At 41.7% G+C, this 19,747-nt stretch overlaps 1 protein-coding gene across 1 annotated transcript in view; it reads right to left on the bottom strand.

The window, feature by feature from the left end:
• Positions 1-19,747, bottom strand: part of Ano5 (anoctamin 5) — a 70,716-nt gene that overhangs the window by 18,280 nt on the left and 32,689 nt on the right. The window contains exons 8-13 of the mRNA XM_052760225.1: positions 19,263-19,547; positions 11,799-11,912; positions 9,471-9,586; positions 2,934-3,068; positions 2,080-2,185; positions 1,923-1,983 (exon numbers count right to left, since the gene is read on the bottom strand). Coding sequence (XP_052616185.1) covers positions 1,923-1,983; positions 2,080-2,185; positions 2,934-3,068; positions 9,471-9,586; positions 11,799-11,912; positions 19,263-19,547 — 817 coding nt within the window. The remainder of the gene's footprint in view (positions 1-1,922; positions 1,984-2,079; positions 2,186-2,933; positions 3,069-9,470; positions 9,587-11,798; positions 11,913-19,262; positions 19,548-19,747) is intronic.

A 19,747-nucleotide genomic window follows, 5' to 3' on the forward strand; every position in this document is an offset into this window, starting at 1 on the left:
CACTTCTGTTTTTAATTATTTTGTTTGTCAAGCACTTCATATGTTGTCAGTTGGAAATGCTGACAATTTTTTATGGTGTGTTTATCAGTGACTACCGTTGTAACACTAAGTAGTAACAGAAATTATTCATTATGAATATTCAAGTTAACTTCTTAGTAGTTAAAAACTGTAAATTTCCAGATGGTCTACATTGCTTCCTCATGCAAAGAATCTGTTACAATATTTCATCTTGACATTTGCTAAACACTAACAGCTGGTATGAATTTCAGAAACAGCGTTCGGTGACCGCGGTGTGGTGACACCTTAGGTACACTGAACAGTTACACCCTTCTCATGTCAGAGTTTGCAATTCTGAATAGAAATGAAGAAAACAAGGTAACATAGGCAGGGACAAAAGATGGAATGGAGAAATATCTAGTAAAAGAGTATTGCATGAAAATAGAAAAGATATATTCTAAAACCCAAACTAGAGTCATGATTTCCATGGGTTTCTTGAGATTACATAAATCCACAAGGATCCCAAGAATATCCTTGGAAGGGGATTTCTGTAAATTTATAGAACTCCTGGCTTGTGCATTTTGGATTGAGCTTAAATAGGACTTGATATTTTTCCATACAAGAAAGAGTGCTGTTGGACCCCATGGAGGACAGGCCTGCCCTCTCAGCTGATCAGGAGGCTGAAGCAGGCAACTGGCAAGCTCAAGGCCTGCTTTGGTTAGAGTAAGTTTAAGACCAGCCTGAGTAACTTCCTGACTCAATATAAAAAAGGAAAAAGAGGCTCAGGGATGAAGTGTAGTTACAGATTCCTGTGCAGCATGTGTGAGGAACTAGGTTCAGTTCTCTGTATGGGGGGGGTGGGGGCAGGGAGAAGGGAAGATAAAAAGAAAAGGGGAGAGAAATGACAGTATTCAATACGTATTTGAGCACACAACACACCCAGCCCTGAAACTTTGGAAACTAAAGCCTTAAGAATGCTTGTCCTAAAACTGGTAGACCAGTGACTGGAGTCATGAGTCCATGCGTACCTGCTTTGAGATAAAGGCAATGCATGGGCCCATTTCCACCTCTGCCAGGTAGAACACTATCTGCCCTACAGTGGACACTGCAGAATATGTCAAACTACAGTCAAGACTGAGTCAAATGAAACCCCTGCATTTCTGGCATAAACTCTGTGTGGGTGCACATCTTAGGTGAGAAACACACAACACAAGAAAAGTTAGAAAGAAATGCTTATGGCTTGGTTATATAATCAAGCTTCTCAAATGTAAATGATGAGTTTAGAAATATCTTAAATATATGGTGCAAAGAATTTCTTTGCTTATTACATAAATACTAGCAAAGAATTACAGCACTAAAAATGCTTCCAGTGGCAAAGGAGGTCCAGTCATCAGTGAATATCAAAAACATTTGTGACCAAATAACTGCAAATCAAAACTAAAATGAGATGATACCTAATCCATCAAATTGCATCTCCAGTGTTACAAACTAAAATCAGAATGTGTGTAAAAGTCCAATTTTATGTAAGTCATATAAAAATATAGTAAAGCTTTTAGGTTGTAAATACAAATTTTCCCCACAAATTCACATGCTAAGTATTATTCTTAGAAGGTTATTCTATAAATATATAAAGATATTTGTTCCAAGAGCTGGGGATATAGTTCAATCTGTAGAGTGCTGGCCTAGCATGCCCAAGTCCCTGGTTCCATCGCCAGCACCACATAGACTCTGTGTCATGGTGCACACTAGTAATTTCAGAATTTAGGAGGCAGAGGCAAGAGGATCAAGGTCATTCTCAGCTACACAGAGAATTCAAGGCCAGCCTACACTTTATGAAATCCTGTCTTAAAAAAGAAAAGTGTATTCCAAATTCATGAGCAGTCATAATAAAAAGACAGCTAAGTTGGAGGAGAATTTGTACTCACCCCAGATCCCCATGAAGATTGCAAAGAACACGGTTGACTCATTATCAAATAGATGGGAGAACTGTAAAAGCAACAGCATCATAAAAACCACTTAATATGAAACAGGTCACCACAGGAAGGAAGCTCCAGTCTTCATCCCACCATACAGCACACTTACCTTTGAATGCAAACATGTGGTGTTCAGTCTCCAGTAATCACACAATTCATCACAAAGTGGACACATGATCATCCGACCTCCGATGTTAGGGTCGCAGATTTCAGTGCTACCCAGAGAAGTCACAGAAAATGCAATGTAGTTTGGAGTGAAAAATCTGACCAGCTCTCACCAGACTCACTGTTTAATGAGCTTCCACTCACAACAAATGTGGGAATGAAGCAAATATTTCTATAGTGGCATAAGTCCTACACAGTCTAGAGAACAGACTCCTCAGACTACATTTTAAAAAACAGTTTGACATAGAAGACCTAAGAAGGATCAAGCAAGACAGCAGCTAGGATGGATGGGGAGCGAGAGGTCATGAGGTACCACCCCTAGCAGAAGAGCTATTGACAATTGATGGCTGGTGCTGGTAAATGGAGAGTCAGTTTTCTTTGGGGATGTGGCCCCTGAGAGGCCACATGCTCCAGGACATAGTCCTCCATGCATGCATATGAGGTCAACACCAAGTGGGCTCCATTTTAAAGTGAACATAAGAAATTGGGAAGGAAAATGGTGGAACACAGAGGAGGAATTGAAGGGGTAGGGGTAGTTTTGATCAAGACACATTGTATGCATTATAAAATTCTCAAACAATAAAAAGAATAAATGAGGTTAAAATAAGTGAAATTAAAACCAAAACAACCACAAAAAGGCAGTTTTCATAAAACCCTTGGCAAGGAGAAGCACTACATGGGAGGCTGCTTTGAAAATACTGCTTGTTGCCACAAGGAAGCATTTTGTGGGGGAAAATCAGGAGGCTGTAGAAGCTTGGACAAAGGCAGTCTCTATTTGGGCCAGTCTCTTGTGCTCACCTAGTTTCGTTATTTTCCATTGATAATAAGCCATAGATGAAGCAGGCTAAGCCAACCAGAGCTGCGACCAACAGCATTTCTGTGTAATACCCGAGAAACACAAAATAGATACCAATCTTTTCACCAAAATAATTCCTGTGAAAGAGAGACAAAATCAGAGGCTGGGAGGAAACGGTGGGCCAGATGCACTGGCAGGCAAAGTTTATGGTAGTAGAGATGAAAAGAAATAGCTATGTAAGAAGGAAACCACTACGGACAGAATTTAAATGTTAAATAATATCGTATTGAGAACTATCAAGAATTTTAAAGTTTCCATGTGTTTTAAGTAAGTTATTAAATATTAAACAAATTTATAACAAATTATTAAACAAAGAAATGTTGCCTCTATCAACTGACAAGTTAAAGTGGCAGACATAATCTGCCTGGACGACTGTCTTGCTTCTTTCAACAGTTGGAGTGGGTACTCCGGTGGCGCTCAAGTGTGACTGTAACCCTTGCTTCACAGAGTGGAGAAGTTTACAGTGTCGTTCCAGACACCTGCTCGTCCTCACAGCCAGGTTTAGCTGCGTCCACCCTCAGAGACCTGAGGACAGCCCTCCCTGCCTCAGAGAACTCATCACCGAGTCTGTGACCTTCCCACAGATTCGACCGCCCTGAGGGTCTGAGAGTTTTCTGCTCAATACTTTGAGAACTACAGAGAGTGACCTGCAGTTTCCAAGTTTGCCCTGGGAGGAGGTAACAGTGAGTGAGCAACAGGGACATAAATGTCACCTCCCAGGGAGGCCGGTTAGAGCAGATTTTAAGTAGATTGCTCATGCCCCACGTTAACTCTTCAGCTTGTGAAACCTTTCTAATTACAAAGGTGTCTCCCTGTGTGTCTTGCATCTTGTGTTTTCTTTGAAACCTTTTTGCAGTTCTGCTTTTGCTTTTTCTGAAATGCTGTCTATCACAGTCCCTAAGCAATCTGCTGTCGACACTTCCCCACAGCACATGGGAATGGACCTGCATCTCTCTGAGATTTTACTAAAGAGTAAAGCAATTTCCATAGCACCGCACAGCATCAGTATCACCCAAAGACACTAATATTCTTTTCTATTTTTCTTTCTGTCTTTCCTTTTTGAGATAGTCACACTCTGTAGCCTAGACTAGCCTTGGACTCTCAGCAATCCTCCTGCTTCAGCCTCCGCCGCCATGCTGGAGTTGCAACGGATGCCTGCACGATATTTAAGTACTAAATACTTAATTTTTTAAAACATATTCTATTTGATCTTCCTTTGCCACATTAAAGTTTAAAGAATCTATCTTAGGAGGTACAGTGAGCATATGTTGCCACAGGCACAAGAATTCTCAGGAATCCATGAGGAAACTGGATGTCTTAAAAAACTAGGTTTTTGTTTGTTTTTCCTTATTTGGAATTTCTTTTTTTTTTTTTAAATTGGGAATCGATTTTTTCCCATAGCATATATTTTGATTATGGTTCTTCTTTCCCAGCTCCTTCCAGGTCCTTGTCTCCCTTCACCCGAATACACACTTTTTCTTTCTCTCTCCCTCATTAGAATACAAAGAGGAATGTAAATAATAATAAGATAAAATAAAAACAAACAAAGCGGGATAGGACAAAACAGACAGAAAAAAAAAAACATCCAAAGGAAAAGCAGAAGAAATACACACACACACACACACACACACACACACACACACACACACACACGGAAAACACATAAAAACAAAACCAGAAACCATATTACATAAGCAAAAGACCTGTACAACAAAAATAAATAAATATAAACAATTAAAAATGCTGTCAAAACACTGTGAGACTGAAAACCTCCAAAAAAATACTGTAGAGCTGGTTTGATATGGCCACTTAGTGCCGGGCATAGGGCCTGCCCTTAAGGACGGTTTGTGTACCCAGTGAGTCTCTATCGGAGGAAACTAACTTTTCCTTTGTAGTAGTTATCACCTGGATATGATCTCTAGGTTAGGAACGGGCGTTTATGCCTCCTCTTAACTCTTGGACCTTGCCTGCCCTGTGCAGGACCTGTGCAGGCTGCCACAGTCCCTGTGAATTCCCATGTGCAATGGTCTTGCTGTGTTTACAAGTTCTTGTTTCCTTGGGGTCCTCCACCTGCTCTGGCTCTTACAGTTTTTTTTTTTTTTTGCTTCTTTCGCAGAGTTCCCTGATGAATTTGATGGAGACATCCCATTAGGGACTGAGTGTTTCAAGGTCTCTCATATCGTGCAGTCGTGGGTCTCTGTATTTGTTCCAATCCACTGCAGAAGGAAGGTTCTCTGATGACGGCTGAGCAGGACACTGATCTGTGAGTGCACACTGTGTCATTGGGAGTCATTTTACTGCTATGTTCCTTTAGCAGACAAGTAGTACTTAGTTTTCCTCTAGGTTGCTGACCTCTCTAGTCTCAGGCTCTTGGCCATTTAGGCAGTGCCGAGCACGGGTTCCCTCTCATTGAGTGGGCCTTTATTCAAATCAGACCACGGATGGTTACTTTGACAACTTTTGGGCCTAGCTGAAAATGGCCACTTTCACCTCCCTTTCACATTTCAAGAATAATCTTCCTTGATATTAAAAATTTAAAAGGCCTGTAGGCCTATAATTATTATTAAAATAGTCTCAATGTAGGAAATTGCTGAACCATTTCCTAAGTGGAAGCAAAAGAGAATTTATTGTTTACAAAATGAGGAAGCATAGGAAGTGTTTTTACTGAACTGTGGACTTGATGGATAAACTTAAAAGCACCGAATAACAACTAACCTTTGTGTATGTGTAACTCGCATACTAAGCAAGTGTCTTCACACCAGGCTGCAGTCATGGCCCTCATCTTACTTTTCTTCCTTTTGTTTGTTAGTTTGTTCTTTGACGATCTCATACATGTAAAATGTACATTCTGATTATTTTAACCCTCCTTCTTAACCTTCATCCCAACTTTACACCCCCTGCCCCCATTCATGGCTTCATTGGTGTTGTTTTCTGTGAGTTTGACTAGTCTCAATTTTAATTATGGGTGTGTATGTGTCTTTGGACTTGTGCACAGAAGGGTAGTGCTTATAGAGGCTGGAAACAGGCACTGGATGACCTCATCTGAAGTTACAGGTGGTTGTCCCGGAACTGCTCAGATGTGGGTGCTAGAAGTTGATCTTGTGCCCTCTGGAAGAGCAGCAGATGCTCTTAACTGCTGAGCATCGCTCCAGCTTCTGCTGCAGTTTTGACACAGGACCACACAAAGTTGCCCAGACTGGCCCTGAGTTTAGACTGTACCTCAGGCAGGCCTTGACTTGTGATCCCTCCCGTAGCCACTTGAGTAGCTAGGGTTATAGACCTGAGCCACCAGGGGCTGGTCCAACTACACCTTTATTTGAGGGCACTGAAAGCGAAAGGCACATCATTTGTATTATAGTAAAAATGTAGATAATTGAAATACCATTTAATATTAAGTATTAAGACATTAACCTTTTCACTATTTGTAACAAAAATCTAATAATATAAGAAATACTTAAAAGACTAAAATACACAAACATTCCATTATTCTAAGTCCTCTTATAAAAGGGGTGTGTATATGGCATTTCTTAAGATGTTCATTTTCCGTGGGAGAGCTGTGACTCGTGCTGTCTATATACCCTCTGTAGACAGAGGAGGTATTGTAGTGATGTCTGTGATGAAATAACATGAAGACGTTAGGTAGAACTGATTGGAATAAAGCCTTGAGGAATCAATGAACAAAAGTCAATATCTATTCTGAAATAATTCCTTTGCGTGTAAGTTCATTGGCACCTGAGGATCAGGTACTCCACTGCTATGGTGTTATGAACATACCATTAGAGTCATTGCTGATCTATTTATTCTAAGTTATTTAGTATGAAACAGTTGCCAGTTTTGTCTCTGAGCATCACGACAGAGCAATAGGCACATGAAAGAGAAATTACAGGAAGCTGTGAAGCTGCACAGGAAAAGGTGCTAACGAAGCACATGCAGCTGGAGATGAAGACACCCATGACAGCAATGCTGGCATTAATATTTTCCTTAGAGTATGAAAAAATCATCACTGTAAATTGCAGAAAAAAATTAAAAATATTTGGACATGGTATAGAGTTCACATGAGTTGTGTGATATCTGAGAGAGTAGGATTATTCATTGGAATCCTCTCTATTTGTCCTCTCTCTACATCCAGTCACCCACCGGTTCCCATAGTTCTGTCATAAAGATAGCTTTCTAACTGTCCTGGTTAGGGTTTCCATTGCTGTGAAAAGACACCATGACCATAGCAACTCTTATAAAAGAAAGTATTTAGTCAGGGCTTGATTATATTCAAAGGTTTGGTCTATTATCATCACGGTGGGAGGCATGGCAGCACACAGGCAGACATGGTACTGGAAAGGTAGCTGGGAGTTCTACATCTCAGCAGGCAGCAGGAATAGAGAGACACTGGACCTGTCTTGAGCATTTGAAACCTCTAAGCCCATCCCCAGTGACTCATTTTCTCCAACTCCTACACTAACAAGGCCACACCTCCTAATAGTGCCATTCCCTGTGTACCTATGGGGGCCATTTTCATTCAAACCACATTCCATTCCTTGTCCCCCATAGACTTTTAGCCACATCATAATACAGAAATGCATCTAATCCAACTTCAAAAGTCCCCATAGTCTATCAGTCTCTACCCTGTTTAAAAGTCTTAACTGTAACTCTTAACTGTAATCCCCTATAAAATCAAAATGAAAAAGTAGATCATACACTTCCAATATACAGTGGCACAGAATATAGACTACCATTCCAAAATGGAGCATAGTGAGGAAAAACTGGAGCAAAGCAAGACCGAAAACCAGCTAGGCAAACTCCCAACTCTGCATCGCCATATACGTCAAACGTTCTTCAGATCTCCAACTCCTTTCAGCTTTGTTGACTTTACCTCACTTCTTTCTTGTGGGCTGGTTCACTCCCTGTGAGCCGCTTTCCTTGGCAAATATCCCACAACTCTGGCATTTCCTTGGGGTCTTCAAGGCAGTTGAGGCTTCGCCTTCACAGCCTCACACAATGGCCTCTCTGGGCCTCCATGCAGGGACACCCCTGACACAGGCCTGGCCTCAGCAGCTTTCCTTAGTCACAAGTGGACATTCTATAACCTCTTTCTTCTATCCTTGACTCTAAAGCCAAAAACACGTGACTGAAACTGCCAAGTTCTACTGCTTGCTGGATTTGGAACACGCCTCCCTCATTCAGATACATTTTCCCCTGCTTTCTGTTTTTGATGATTTCCTTCACTGCCTAAGCCTGGCTGCCCTGAAACGCACTCTGTAGACAAGGCTGGCCTCAGACTCAGAGATCCGCCTGCCTCTGCCTTCTGAGTTCTGGGAATAAAGGTGCACACCACTATGACTGGCCCTAAACTTTTCTTTAATTCCTTTTCACAAGATTCCCTGTGGACGACTACACAAAGGTTTCCTGGTGTGCTGCTGTCATCCATAAGCATAATTCTCTGGTGAGGCATCTGTTATACTCTCTTGTCAAATTCTACATTATCACATAAGTCTCTCTGATATTTTAGATAAATGTACTTTATTGATATGTTTATTATACACATTTTTCAGGCTGTACTATGTCTTTAATCAAATACACTCTTTATATTGTGTGTTCTGTCCGATTTGAGAAGTCTGTGCCCCATTCAAGACATAGAGATTCTTCTCTTCTATACCCTTAATTTTTTGTTTTGGTAATTTTCGATATGATATGTATTTCTCTGATTAATTTAAATTTATATTCATATTTGTGCACAGGAAATGGTCCAGATACACATCTTGTACATGTTCATCCACCTGTGTCAATTTCATTTACTCTCACAACTGCCTTTTTCTCACATGGACTTCTTAATCATTTTTGCTGAGAATCAAGTCATTATTATATATGAGTATTTCTGAGCTCTCTTTTTTATTATAGTTCTCATTTGGAACCAATTTCAAATACACAGAAAAGTTATGAGTAATTAAAAACATTCACATATATCCTTTGATTCTATTATTTATTGTATATTGATTGCATGCATGTTTAAAAATTTAAAATTATAGAACCAAGAACTTTACAGATCTCTGAGGTCAACACATCAACATTTACAGACTACTTTCTCCTGTATTCTAAATTCTTTTACTTGGGGAGTGAAACAAAATTAGTATACTCACTTAAACTAAAATGTAGACAAATCACATCACATTCTCAAAGGAAATAAAGTATCATTTCCATGTTAAAGATGAACCACATATCATTTCAGTACCATGACCAAGTGTGTGCTGCTTATACAAAGTGGGAATTAGGCTGATCATGTCCTGGCTAAATGCTAGGTCTTGACCCTTAATAGCCATGCTGCATCCTTCCTCTTATAAATGGTGTCAACAACTACCTTCTTCCAAATGAAAAATTAATAGTAAAGAGAGGAACGATGAGACACTGTCACAAAGGCAGTGATCAGAGCCTGCTGTAGAACTGCGGACACACTGGCTTTTAATGGCCACAATGCTAAATGTACTTACCGAATCAAATCTAAAGGCTGCTCCTTGTAAAAGTAAGAAAACCGAGCCCAGTTCTGGCGAAGGATGTACCTCTCATTGATGTGAGTAGGAGTTCTTGATGGCTTCCAATACTGGCCCTGTGCACAGTCAAGGAGAGTGTAAGAGAAGAAAGCAAGAGACACAGATGATGGGGAGGGGCCTCTGGACCGGCGGCCAGTGGACAAAGGTGACACCATCTTTTACTCATAGATTTCCAATTTATATTCCACTCACGTGAAATCATTTGCTAACATTATCCAAAAACCCACAGTCAGAGTGATTTATTTATTAAGTTGGCCTAGTAAGCAAAGTACTACTTATACCAGTAGCTGTTTAACCCATCAAAAAAAATTATGTGTACTTAAGGACTGCTGAGGATAGAGTGAATATCCAGCTTCAAGTTTAACACAAGTGAAGATTTATGATAAAGTATGATATTTTATATCCTACTAATTCAAGCTTTTGTTGTTCTGTAGATAATACCACTGAATTTGGAGAAGTGAAACTTAAAGACAGTGTCCTTAGGGTGGTATTTGGGGATGGTGTAAAACACCACTCTAAAAAGCACACAAGAGGAATCCCACCACTTCCAAATTTACAGATGTCAAAGATAATGAAGTCTAGCTGCTTCTAAACAACTCAGCGTTATTCATTTCCAATAAACAAGGGAGGCTGTGCTGAAAGGCTGGATGTACAGGTTAAAATACCCCGAGACCATGGCAGGAGATGGATTTATAACAGGGCAATGTGTTAAAAGAATCAATGTCCTGCAGGTAAGTAAAAGAACAAAAATCCTCAACGTGTGCAAGACATAATCACCTTTATAAAGAAAGACAGACATAGAATGCCTGGCAACATGCGTACTAATCTAACAGGATCTTTCTGTATTATTGGTATCTTGACTCTGTAATCCCCATACTGTTCTTCTCTGGAAGACTGTGGCCATCTTGGGGTGGGAGGCAATAGAGAATGGACAGTTTCTCTTCCTTTACATTAAAGGATCTCATGTGAGTTAAAAGGGGAAAATACTTCTATGAAATTGCTGTTGCAGCCTACAGAAGATCACAGTCATCCTTGCAGAGCCAGCTTACAGTCCTATTTCACAATGCAGATTGGTTGGTTGCAGTTTAAGTCACATGGAAAAGTTTGGCTGAAGGCCTTTAAAAGTCACTTCTAATAAGAGACAGAAAGGCTGTGGACTTGAATGGAAGGAGAGGTATGGAGGATCTTGGAGGACTTTGGGTGAGGGAAAACCATGCCAGAATATAGTGTATGAAAAAAATCTATATTCAATAAAATAAAAATAGGAAAAATACCACTTCAGCAGAGCAGCCATCAAACAACCAGTAATCAAAATGGAGAAAAATCTCTCCCGTTTGCTCCAATGGAAATATCTGTTTCTTCCCCTTGCTGAGGGATGTGTTTCTTGCAGGAAATATCATACAAAAGTCTTTTCCAGCTAGGACAGAGCAACTGAGACAGAAATGAGAGCCAAAGGATGGTCTCAAAGTAGAATAGACATCTCCAGCTACATGATTTCTACCATGAAGCCATGGTGAAACTGAATGCACTTCACCACTCAAACGCAAACGCCCCCACCCACCCCCGCCCCAGGTTGCCAAGCTATTATCAGGCTTGACAACTAGGTTCAGCACCTGGAACAGTTACTTTTTTGTGGAACACGTAAGGCCCCCTATTTTTGTGCATTGAGTCATCAATCCCAAAGAAAAAGTCTTTGGAATTTTGGTTGTTAGTGAAAATACTTCTGATGACTGACATCCTCAGCACCCTCAGCTAGACATCTGCTTCATTTCAGGCAATCCCTGATCTCTGAACTTGAATTCATGGTTGTGTGAAAATATTAGCCAGCAAAAATGTTTTCCTTGTGACTGGAGCCAGTTCTACATTTGATGGATAAGCATGAGTGCATTTGCTCTTTAAAAAATTCAAAATCTATGAGAAAAGATGTGATAGAAATTTCTGAGTAACATGTCATCCAATTTTTTTTTATGTAACTACTATTTCCAGAATAGCTACTAAAGAAAATATTGTGTGCAAATATAAATGACCATTAAAAAGACTTTGCATTTGAAGTGCCAGCACGAAAAGGAACTGAGAACACGTTAGCCTTGCAAGTGCACATCTCAGGCTGGAAGCAGGGAATCTGGAAGATTTCCCATTGTGAAGGAAAACTAAACAGTTCAGAAAGAAATCGAAAGACGTTGGACAATTGCTCCACCCCCCAGGAAGGCAGGCTCTGACTGTGAGAGAGGGAATGGGCTCTGCATTATGGCGGTCGCTGATACTCACATCGTGGAGTGGATAGGCAGATAAGTACGTGCCGGAGTTCAGCAGTCTTTCGATCCCAATCTTTTTCTTCCCTTCTTCCACTCCAAAAGGGCATCGTGACAGAATATAGTAAACCTGCCAGGGAGGTACCAGGAGAAGTCAGCACATGAATTCTACCAGGGAAGCATGCAGAGAGACCTCAGCACATTAAATCTATGAGGTAAAAGTGCAGGGACAAGCACACTGAACCTCTCAGCTAAGTGCGAAGAGACCTCAGCACCCCGCGGAACTTCATGCTTTTCACACTTGGAAAATCACAAGTGAACAGTGTCTACTCTGAATGGACACAGGCTCTGACTGCAGAAAAACACTTGTCTTCAGGGGCTGTGAGAGACATAGATTGAGGAGTTGTATAGAATTGGTAGGTGTTTCATTCCTGGGTTCTGACAATACCCCCATGGCCTTGCTGGGGGCCTGGGGTGCATGAATCATCATTTATTTTTCTCCTCTTGTCTCAAATTCCTCTGAGGTGCTCATATGCCACAACTCTTTACTAGAACCAGCATTTTAGGTACCATTAGTAATAGTTCACCTGGAGAAATAGGAGATCAAATTGATATATAGTCAGGCTGTTTTCAGTATTTCTTCAGCCAATCATGCTGATGATATATATGGGGCCTTTGCCTGACATCAACTTGTTAAATTCATTAACTTAAATTGGTCCTGTGTTGTAAGATATTTTGTTTGTGTTCTGGCAAATAAAGTTTGCCTAGAGATCAGAGGGCAGAGCTAGCTACTAGTTAACCAAGAGGCCAGGCAGTGGTGGCACACACCTTTAATCCTATCACTTGGGAGGAGGAAGCAGGAAGATTGGGAGTTCAAGGCCACCCTGGGCTACACGAGATTGAACCAGTCTAAAAGAGAAACCGAGCCAGGTGATGGTGATGCACACCTTTAATCCCAGCACTAGGGAGGTGGAGACAGGAAAATAAGGTGGGTGGAAACAGGATCACGGGCCCCCATTTCATCTGAGGATTCATAGAGGTAAGAAGTTTCTAGTGGCTGCTGCTCTGCTCCTCTGATCTTTCAGCTTTCACCCTCCATCTGACTCTGAATTTTTATTGTTAAGACTAACTAGAATCACGCTTCAGTAATGTCTCTTCTACCACTTTCTAATCACCTCTATCAGCTTTCTCTTTGGTGTTTCCTGTGATGGTATTTTTATTAATCCCCTTTATTCCGCTTTGTCCTCCAGGACCTTGTCAGAATGCCTCCTTTTTCAGCTTTCTGATTTTCCTCCTTCTGTCACTGTGTTAGATACAATGCTCAGCCCCTCTTCTCTCACATTTCATCTCTCATAGACTCATTGCCTATGGTGGATACTCTCCATGAATTGTCATCATCTAATCTGGTCATCCGTCTTAAGGGCACCTAGTATTCAGTCTTGCTAACATAAGCTTGATGGTTATGAATCACATGGTAAAAAATATTTTATACGCTTTGAATTATGACCTTAGGAATTGGTCACCAAGGTAAGAATTCTGCCTCGGGCATTAACAAAGTAGAAAATTTATTCTAATGTGTATTGAGATATACAATATGGAGGTAACAAGTTACACATACTGTTGTCAAAGAAAATCTGGACTTGGCTAAGAATGGCTTTATTCAGAAAGATTGCTGTGGAGGACAGTGGCCACTGCAATGGGAGGGGCACCTAGCCAGATCTGTACCCATCAGGACAGGCAGAGGGCTGTTTGTTTTCTTATGGGGAGGGGACAGGAAGGTTCAGGGAGCCTCTATGCTAATGCTCCTGTTCACTGTGGCTCAGGGTAGCCTATGGTCAGGTTCCTGTGAGGGTCAGAGAAGCATCATCAGTTGGGTAGCCTTAACCATCGAGTGCTTTCTTCTGATGGGTGCACTGGCTCTGCTAACCATCTGTGAGACAAACTAGGGATGTGGAATGAGTCTGTTGGCCTTTGTTACTAAAACATCTCAACAAAGTGAGAGATGTGAGCATGAACACAGGTCCAAAACACTTGAACTTTCTCTGATGCCAAAAAAAGGAATTAATTCTCACCCTCTTCTTTTCTGAGGACATTCTTTAAGAAAAATTGCATTTATAAATAATGACTTCTCCTTTGAGATAAACAGAAGTCTCAGCAAAAACCTCAGTAAGCCTCTCCTCACTGTTAGAGACTATAGTTGTCATGAATTATTACGCACACTTCGTGGGAGTGGAGGGAGAGAGAGAGAGAAAGGGGCGGAGCTTTTCCTTAAGAAAAGGCTTCTATGTCAGGATGCATGGCGGCCCCAAGGGGCGGGTCAGAATATTAACAGTAGTGTTCAATAGTTTTAGCCCTATTTCTTCTAAAGGTGGAAAGCTGGCAATGGACAAACTGAGCTGAACATCTCAGGGACTGGAGAGTCCGTCCTATGGTGGACACGTGAGATGGTGTTAGGGAGTCATGGTGGTGGTGAGGTGTACATGGCCAGGTATCTCTTAGGTCCGCTGAGGGAGAAAGGTATCTCCAGCAAGCAGGTTCCAGGAGAAGCCCAGGGGGACAGGGCAGGTGCTTCTTTAGCTGTCCTTACTTTTGCAAATCACAGAACTTGTGAAGCTCACCTTTGTGAGCATTGATACAAAACCAGAAAGCTGATAGAGGTTCCTGTCAGAACAGCAAGAGTCCACAGCCATCGTGTGTTGACTGCCTATTACTCACCGTCACAGAGGACTGACAGCCACCACACCCTTACACAGGAAGTGCTTCTACAGTGACATCTGCCTCACACTGATGCCATTTTCTTTAATAATTATAGTGAATAGTGATTATTGTTTCAAATATGTAATTACCTCAATTTTCGTTCTCATCTTCATTTCAATCTCTGAATATGCCCATGGTTTACTATGGTATGTGTACTACAGACATAATGCTCTGCTAATGTATATGCCTATGTTCCTGATGTATATGTATGTGTGTACATACATACTCTGAAGAAGTCTTATTTTTTTTAGGTTGACAAAATATGCTTTAGTTATGTGCAAAGCTGCACTGTGAAGCAGAAAGTTGGATGCTTTCTGTAATTGCTACATGTTAGTGGACTATACGTTTGAGAAGAAATAGATATTTTTCTTTTACCATGCACAAAAGTTAACTCCAGGCAAATAGTAATCCTCAGCATGGAAAGCGAAATAATGTGAGCTTCTCACTCACCACTGTTTACCTCACTACTTAACACACTAGGACTGTTGGCCGAACTTGGTCTGTTGAGACTCCTAGAGCCTCAATCCTGGGGCTTTTACTCTAAAACTCCTGGTGACCGTGTTTGGCCTCCACAGCAATTCAAATCTGTCTTCAGGCTCCACTTCTGGTTCTGGCACACCTGTTTACATCTGCAGTTACTTTCCCCACAGAAATCTTGTGCCCTTCAAGTCATCCATTCATATTGGAATCAATTCCTTGCGGGCCCTTCATGATTTTAATATTTGATCTCCTCCAGTGAGCTGTGAATATTTTAATGACATCTAGGATCGTGAATCATTTCCAGAAGATTTTCAATTCATCAGAACGATCACTATCTCTCTCAGCTGTAGCCTTATAAAACACATTTTCTGCATCAAAGGGCCTGAAACTCAGTGATCCACAGGCTGAAGAATGGAGGTCTTGCTAGCCGCAGGAAAACAAGTCGTCTCATGCTTCACATGAGCTCATGCTGAGCTCCAGGGAGCGGAGCTGTACTATTCCTGAGGTAACAAGAGGAATTGTTTTCCTGTGAAGTACATTCCATCTGCGGGTTAACATATTCAGTTTGAGGCAGATGTGCTGGCCCTGGGCTTTGTTGTTCTGTTTACAGAGCACAAAGGGAGGCACTCTAGTACAGTTCTGAAACGCATTAGGATGTTCAGAATCCCATGGGAGCGCGGGTTTGAGCGCGGGTTTCGATTTAAAGTCATCAACTGCCTGAGCCCCTAGCATCCTGCCCTTTAATGCTCTGAAGCCAGCATCTCCACTCCTACAGTGAGGTCCTAGAGGACATCATCTGATGTTGGAAGACATTGCTGGCTTGGTCAGAGACTGGAGTCTTCTCATGGTCTGGCAGCTTACTCATTTAGGTTGGCCACATGGAGCTCCCTCCCTCCAGCAAGGCTTCCTGCTCTCTACCTGCCTTGATCTGGAGAATGTCCCTGGGCCTGGAGGACTGACCTTATTTAAAAGCTGTTTCTAAACCATATGCCCAAGTCATCTTTAGCTTGACTCTCGTCACAGATCCCTGCTAAGAAGACTTGTGCTAGGGGCTCTGCTATAGGACCCTACTGCCACATACAAAGCCTTGTGATAGGAGTGTGCCACCTAATGCAAATTAGGGTTTGTCCCCAGGCTCACTGATCCTATATATTCCTTATACTCTGGCATAGAATTGAGTGGATTTACCAAAATTTGTCTCTGTATGTGCTCATGGGCCGCCAAAGCTTTCTGTCACCCCATCTGCCTCTTTCCCCTCTCCGCTTGGTGGCCAATAGGCCTAGGGGGAAAGAGCACTCCCACAGTCTGAAATGAAGCTGCTGCATCTACACTGAGAATCTGCTAAGAGCACAGCCACATTCACCAGTTCCATCACCCAGATCTTGGGCGCCTGAAGCTGTGGCTCCTACCCCAGGACCTGTGACTTCTCCTGTATGGGTATACAGGAGACAGCTTCTTCCCTTAAACCTCCAGAAACCAGCTTCAAGCTCTTCTGCAGCAAATTCCTCACATTGCTCTGGATTCATAGATTGAGGGTAGGGTCTAAATCTGCATTAGGTTTTGATGTAAGGGAATGTTGGCTTAAAGGTTTGATCTTCTATCCAGACCCCAAAATGTTCAGCCCCAAGCTGAAAGGCTGTCTTATTGTATGTCTGTCAACTGCAGTACACTTTCAATTTCCTTCAAGAATTGATGCTTGGCGTCCAAAATTTGCATGACCGGCACAGGCTGGCCATCCACTGCATTTCACATACCTTTCTTATTAAGCTTTCTCACTCCTGGCTTTTGATTCAAATTGAGGGACTTTGACTGGATCACACAGAGAGGCCACTGTGACACTGTATGCCGAGGTGTTTTGTCTCAGGGAAGAGGGATCCTAAGGGGTGCCAGAGAGATGGGGGAAATGCTAGTCAAGGGGAGAGTCAGAATATATCCAGCATTCTCTATCTCTCCATCTTTTTTGTGTGTATGATTATCATTTTCTTGGGTTTATTTGTTTGTTTGTTTGTTTGTTTTGAGATAGGGTCTTAACTCTATTGCTCAGGCTTGGCAAGAGCTCACTGTGTAGCACAGACTGGTCCCAAACTCGTGACAATCTTCCTGCCTCAGCCTTTGAAGGGCCAGAATCCCAGGCGTGAATCACCAGGCCCAGCAAGTTCACTCCATTACATGGTCCACTTTTGATGTTCATGAAGGATTCTAACAGTCATATAGATACACCGAGATCCAGAAGAGTTACATACAGTTGGAAAATGCTGTTTATAGAGCTTCTCAGAGCAGGGTTCCACCAATATTCAGAAAACATGGTGTCTGTGAAGCACAGCCAAGTGACATGCATGTACTATAGCAATGGAATGTGTCTACCATAGGTGGACAGGAAGCTGTTGCCCTTCCTTTAGTGTGCTCTGAGGGCCAGCTCTGTCCTTATGACCAAAGTGACATAAAATTCCTTATCTGTTTTGCTCTCCATGCAGATGCATTAATCAGACAATCAATTTAAAACTCTTGTTAACTGTGTAAGCCTTTTCGCCCATACAGGTGGCTAAATCTACAGCTTCATTCATGCCCAAAATTCCATCCTTTTTCTACTATGATGGTGTGTGCACACATATAAGTCATGGGGAAATCTCTAGGTTGGACTTTATATATGTGTATCACATGTATGCATATATAAATTCGTACTGTGGTGTTTGAGAAGATGCTTCAGATGCTTTTCAGTATGAGAGTCTATCCTGTAAGGTGCTCCAGTGATTTATTCAGTGTGTCCATACACAGACTAAAATGTTGAGTGAGACAGGAAGGAAGGAAGGCTTTCTGCACCAGCCTTCTAAAAGTGAGCATGGTGCTTCTATACTACGGAAGGATGGAAGTCCATACTTCTCACTTAGAAAACATGCTGGCAAGGTTTTTGAGTGACAACAAGAAGCCAAGGGTGAGGTGAAGGAATAGCAGCCACTTTCCCATGCTGAACAGCCTCCTGGTCCATCTTTTTGGAAGGTGGGATGAAGCCTAAATCCAGTGCTTTGTATACAATAGGCTGGCACTCTGCCAATGAGTAGCATCCTCAGTTCTTATCAGCAAATATTTAGGGAACACGTCATTGACTAAACTTTCATTACAGCACAGGACAGTAGTGGGATCTCTGCTTCCAGAGAAGTTATCTTATTTAGGAAACAGCAGCATTCTGGCTTGAAAACAGGCCTTCTGATACAACAGCAGGGCCTCTTTATTCCCCGAAAGGTGCTGCTTTGAAGTGTTGGTCTTTATCTTTTAATCCTGGTGGGAAAAGAGAGAATTTTTCCCCTTCATATTCAATTCGTATTGTACCAAAATTCTAGGAGCTACACCTTGTTTGATATCTCTGTGAATTTAAATAAAAATATTTGTTTAAGAACTGGGAAGAGAGTGGAATGAGTCATCTTTTCTACTTACACAGGGAGAATGTGTGGTCTCAAGGGGGAACAGGTCTGAGGTGGTTGGAAATCAAATGGTGCAATTAAAAACACACACACACACACACACACACACACACACACACACACACACACACACACGATACAAAGTACAAGAACAACACGGGACCACACTTTTTCTTCTGAAGTCAGGTGACTAATGACTGTGACAGCTACTCCTCACTGAACACTTGCTGTGTGTTAACTGCTGTCCAAACTTTCTCCAGATTCATTCACTTAATTCTCAGGGTAACATAAATGTGTGTGATCTCCACTTAACACAAGGAAACAGCAGCGTGTGGGGCTTTCAGTCAGCAGTTTACAAGACCTAGGCCTACAGAAGAAGAAGAAATATTGCTGACAGGGCTGAAGATGATTTTCATAGAAGAGAAAATGTCTGAGGCTCCTTGAAGCCTATCTACATATAAAGAACTTAGAATATTCAGACTAAATTAAAGTGATCAACATTCTCTGACTTTAAACTTATAAAATCTCATTTTAAGATCATGAGATCAGTTTACAATGACAAACCCTTGGGCTGCTCTGGGGTGACATAATGCCCTCTTCACTGTTGTACCCACAATCAGTTGCTTGCTCTTAAACAATATTTGAGAGATAGGGATCTTATCAAGTTAAAACTGGACCTACCAGGCTTTCAGCCCTGCATAGTGCTATCAGATGATTATATTATGCCATGCCTAGAAAAACCTTATTATTGAGCCTATACAAGCACAAAAGCTCAGAGTTTACACACCACACACAGAGAGGTGCCTAAGGCCTTTACTACTTACAATTCTGTTTCTCGTCGAGGATGGAAAGAAAGTAGCCTGGTCTTCGATGAGGAAGAGATCCTGACGGTATCTGCTGAACTGAGCAGTGAAGTAGTCACGGTGAGGATACTTCACAGTGGCTGGGAGCTTCACAGGTCCAAGCATGTAACTCAGGGGTGGGTACTTTGGCTGCCGGTTGTCACTCCACTTAATAGGCATCCTGATTCCCAGTACTTCAGCATAAGTGACTAGGACCTCCCATGGGGCGTGGATCTTCACAAAGAAGGTTTTTCCATCTTCAGAGTCCTGCATAAAAAAAAAAGAGACCGAATGAAAGTTAAAAATTAAAGAAACAAATCTCAAAATTTTCAGTTTAATCAATTTTCAGCAAAGTTTTTAGGAAATGAGATTCCTCTATGATGTTTATGTACGTGTATTATGGTGGTTTGAAGGAGAATGGCCTCCCTAAGCTCATATGTTTGAGTGCTTTGCCCCTATTTAGTGGA

This window comes from Peromyscus californicus, unplaced genomic scaffold, assembly GCF_007827085.1.
Source record: "Peromyscus californicus insignis strain IS unplaced genomic scaffold, ASM782708v3 Scaffold_4__1_contigs__length_199733344, whole genome shotgun sequence".
Lineage (NCBI taxonomy): Eukaryota > Metazoa > Chordata > Mammalia > Rodentia > Cricetidae > Peromyscus > Peromyscus californicus.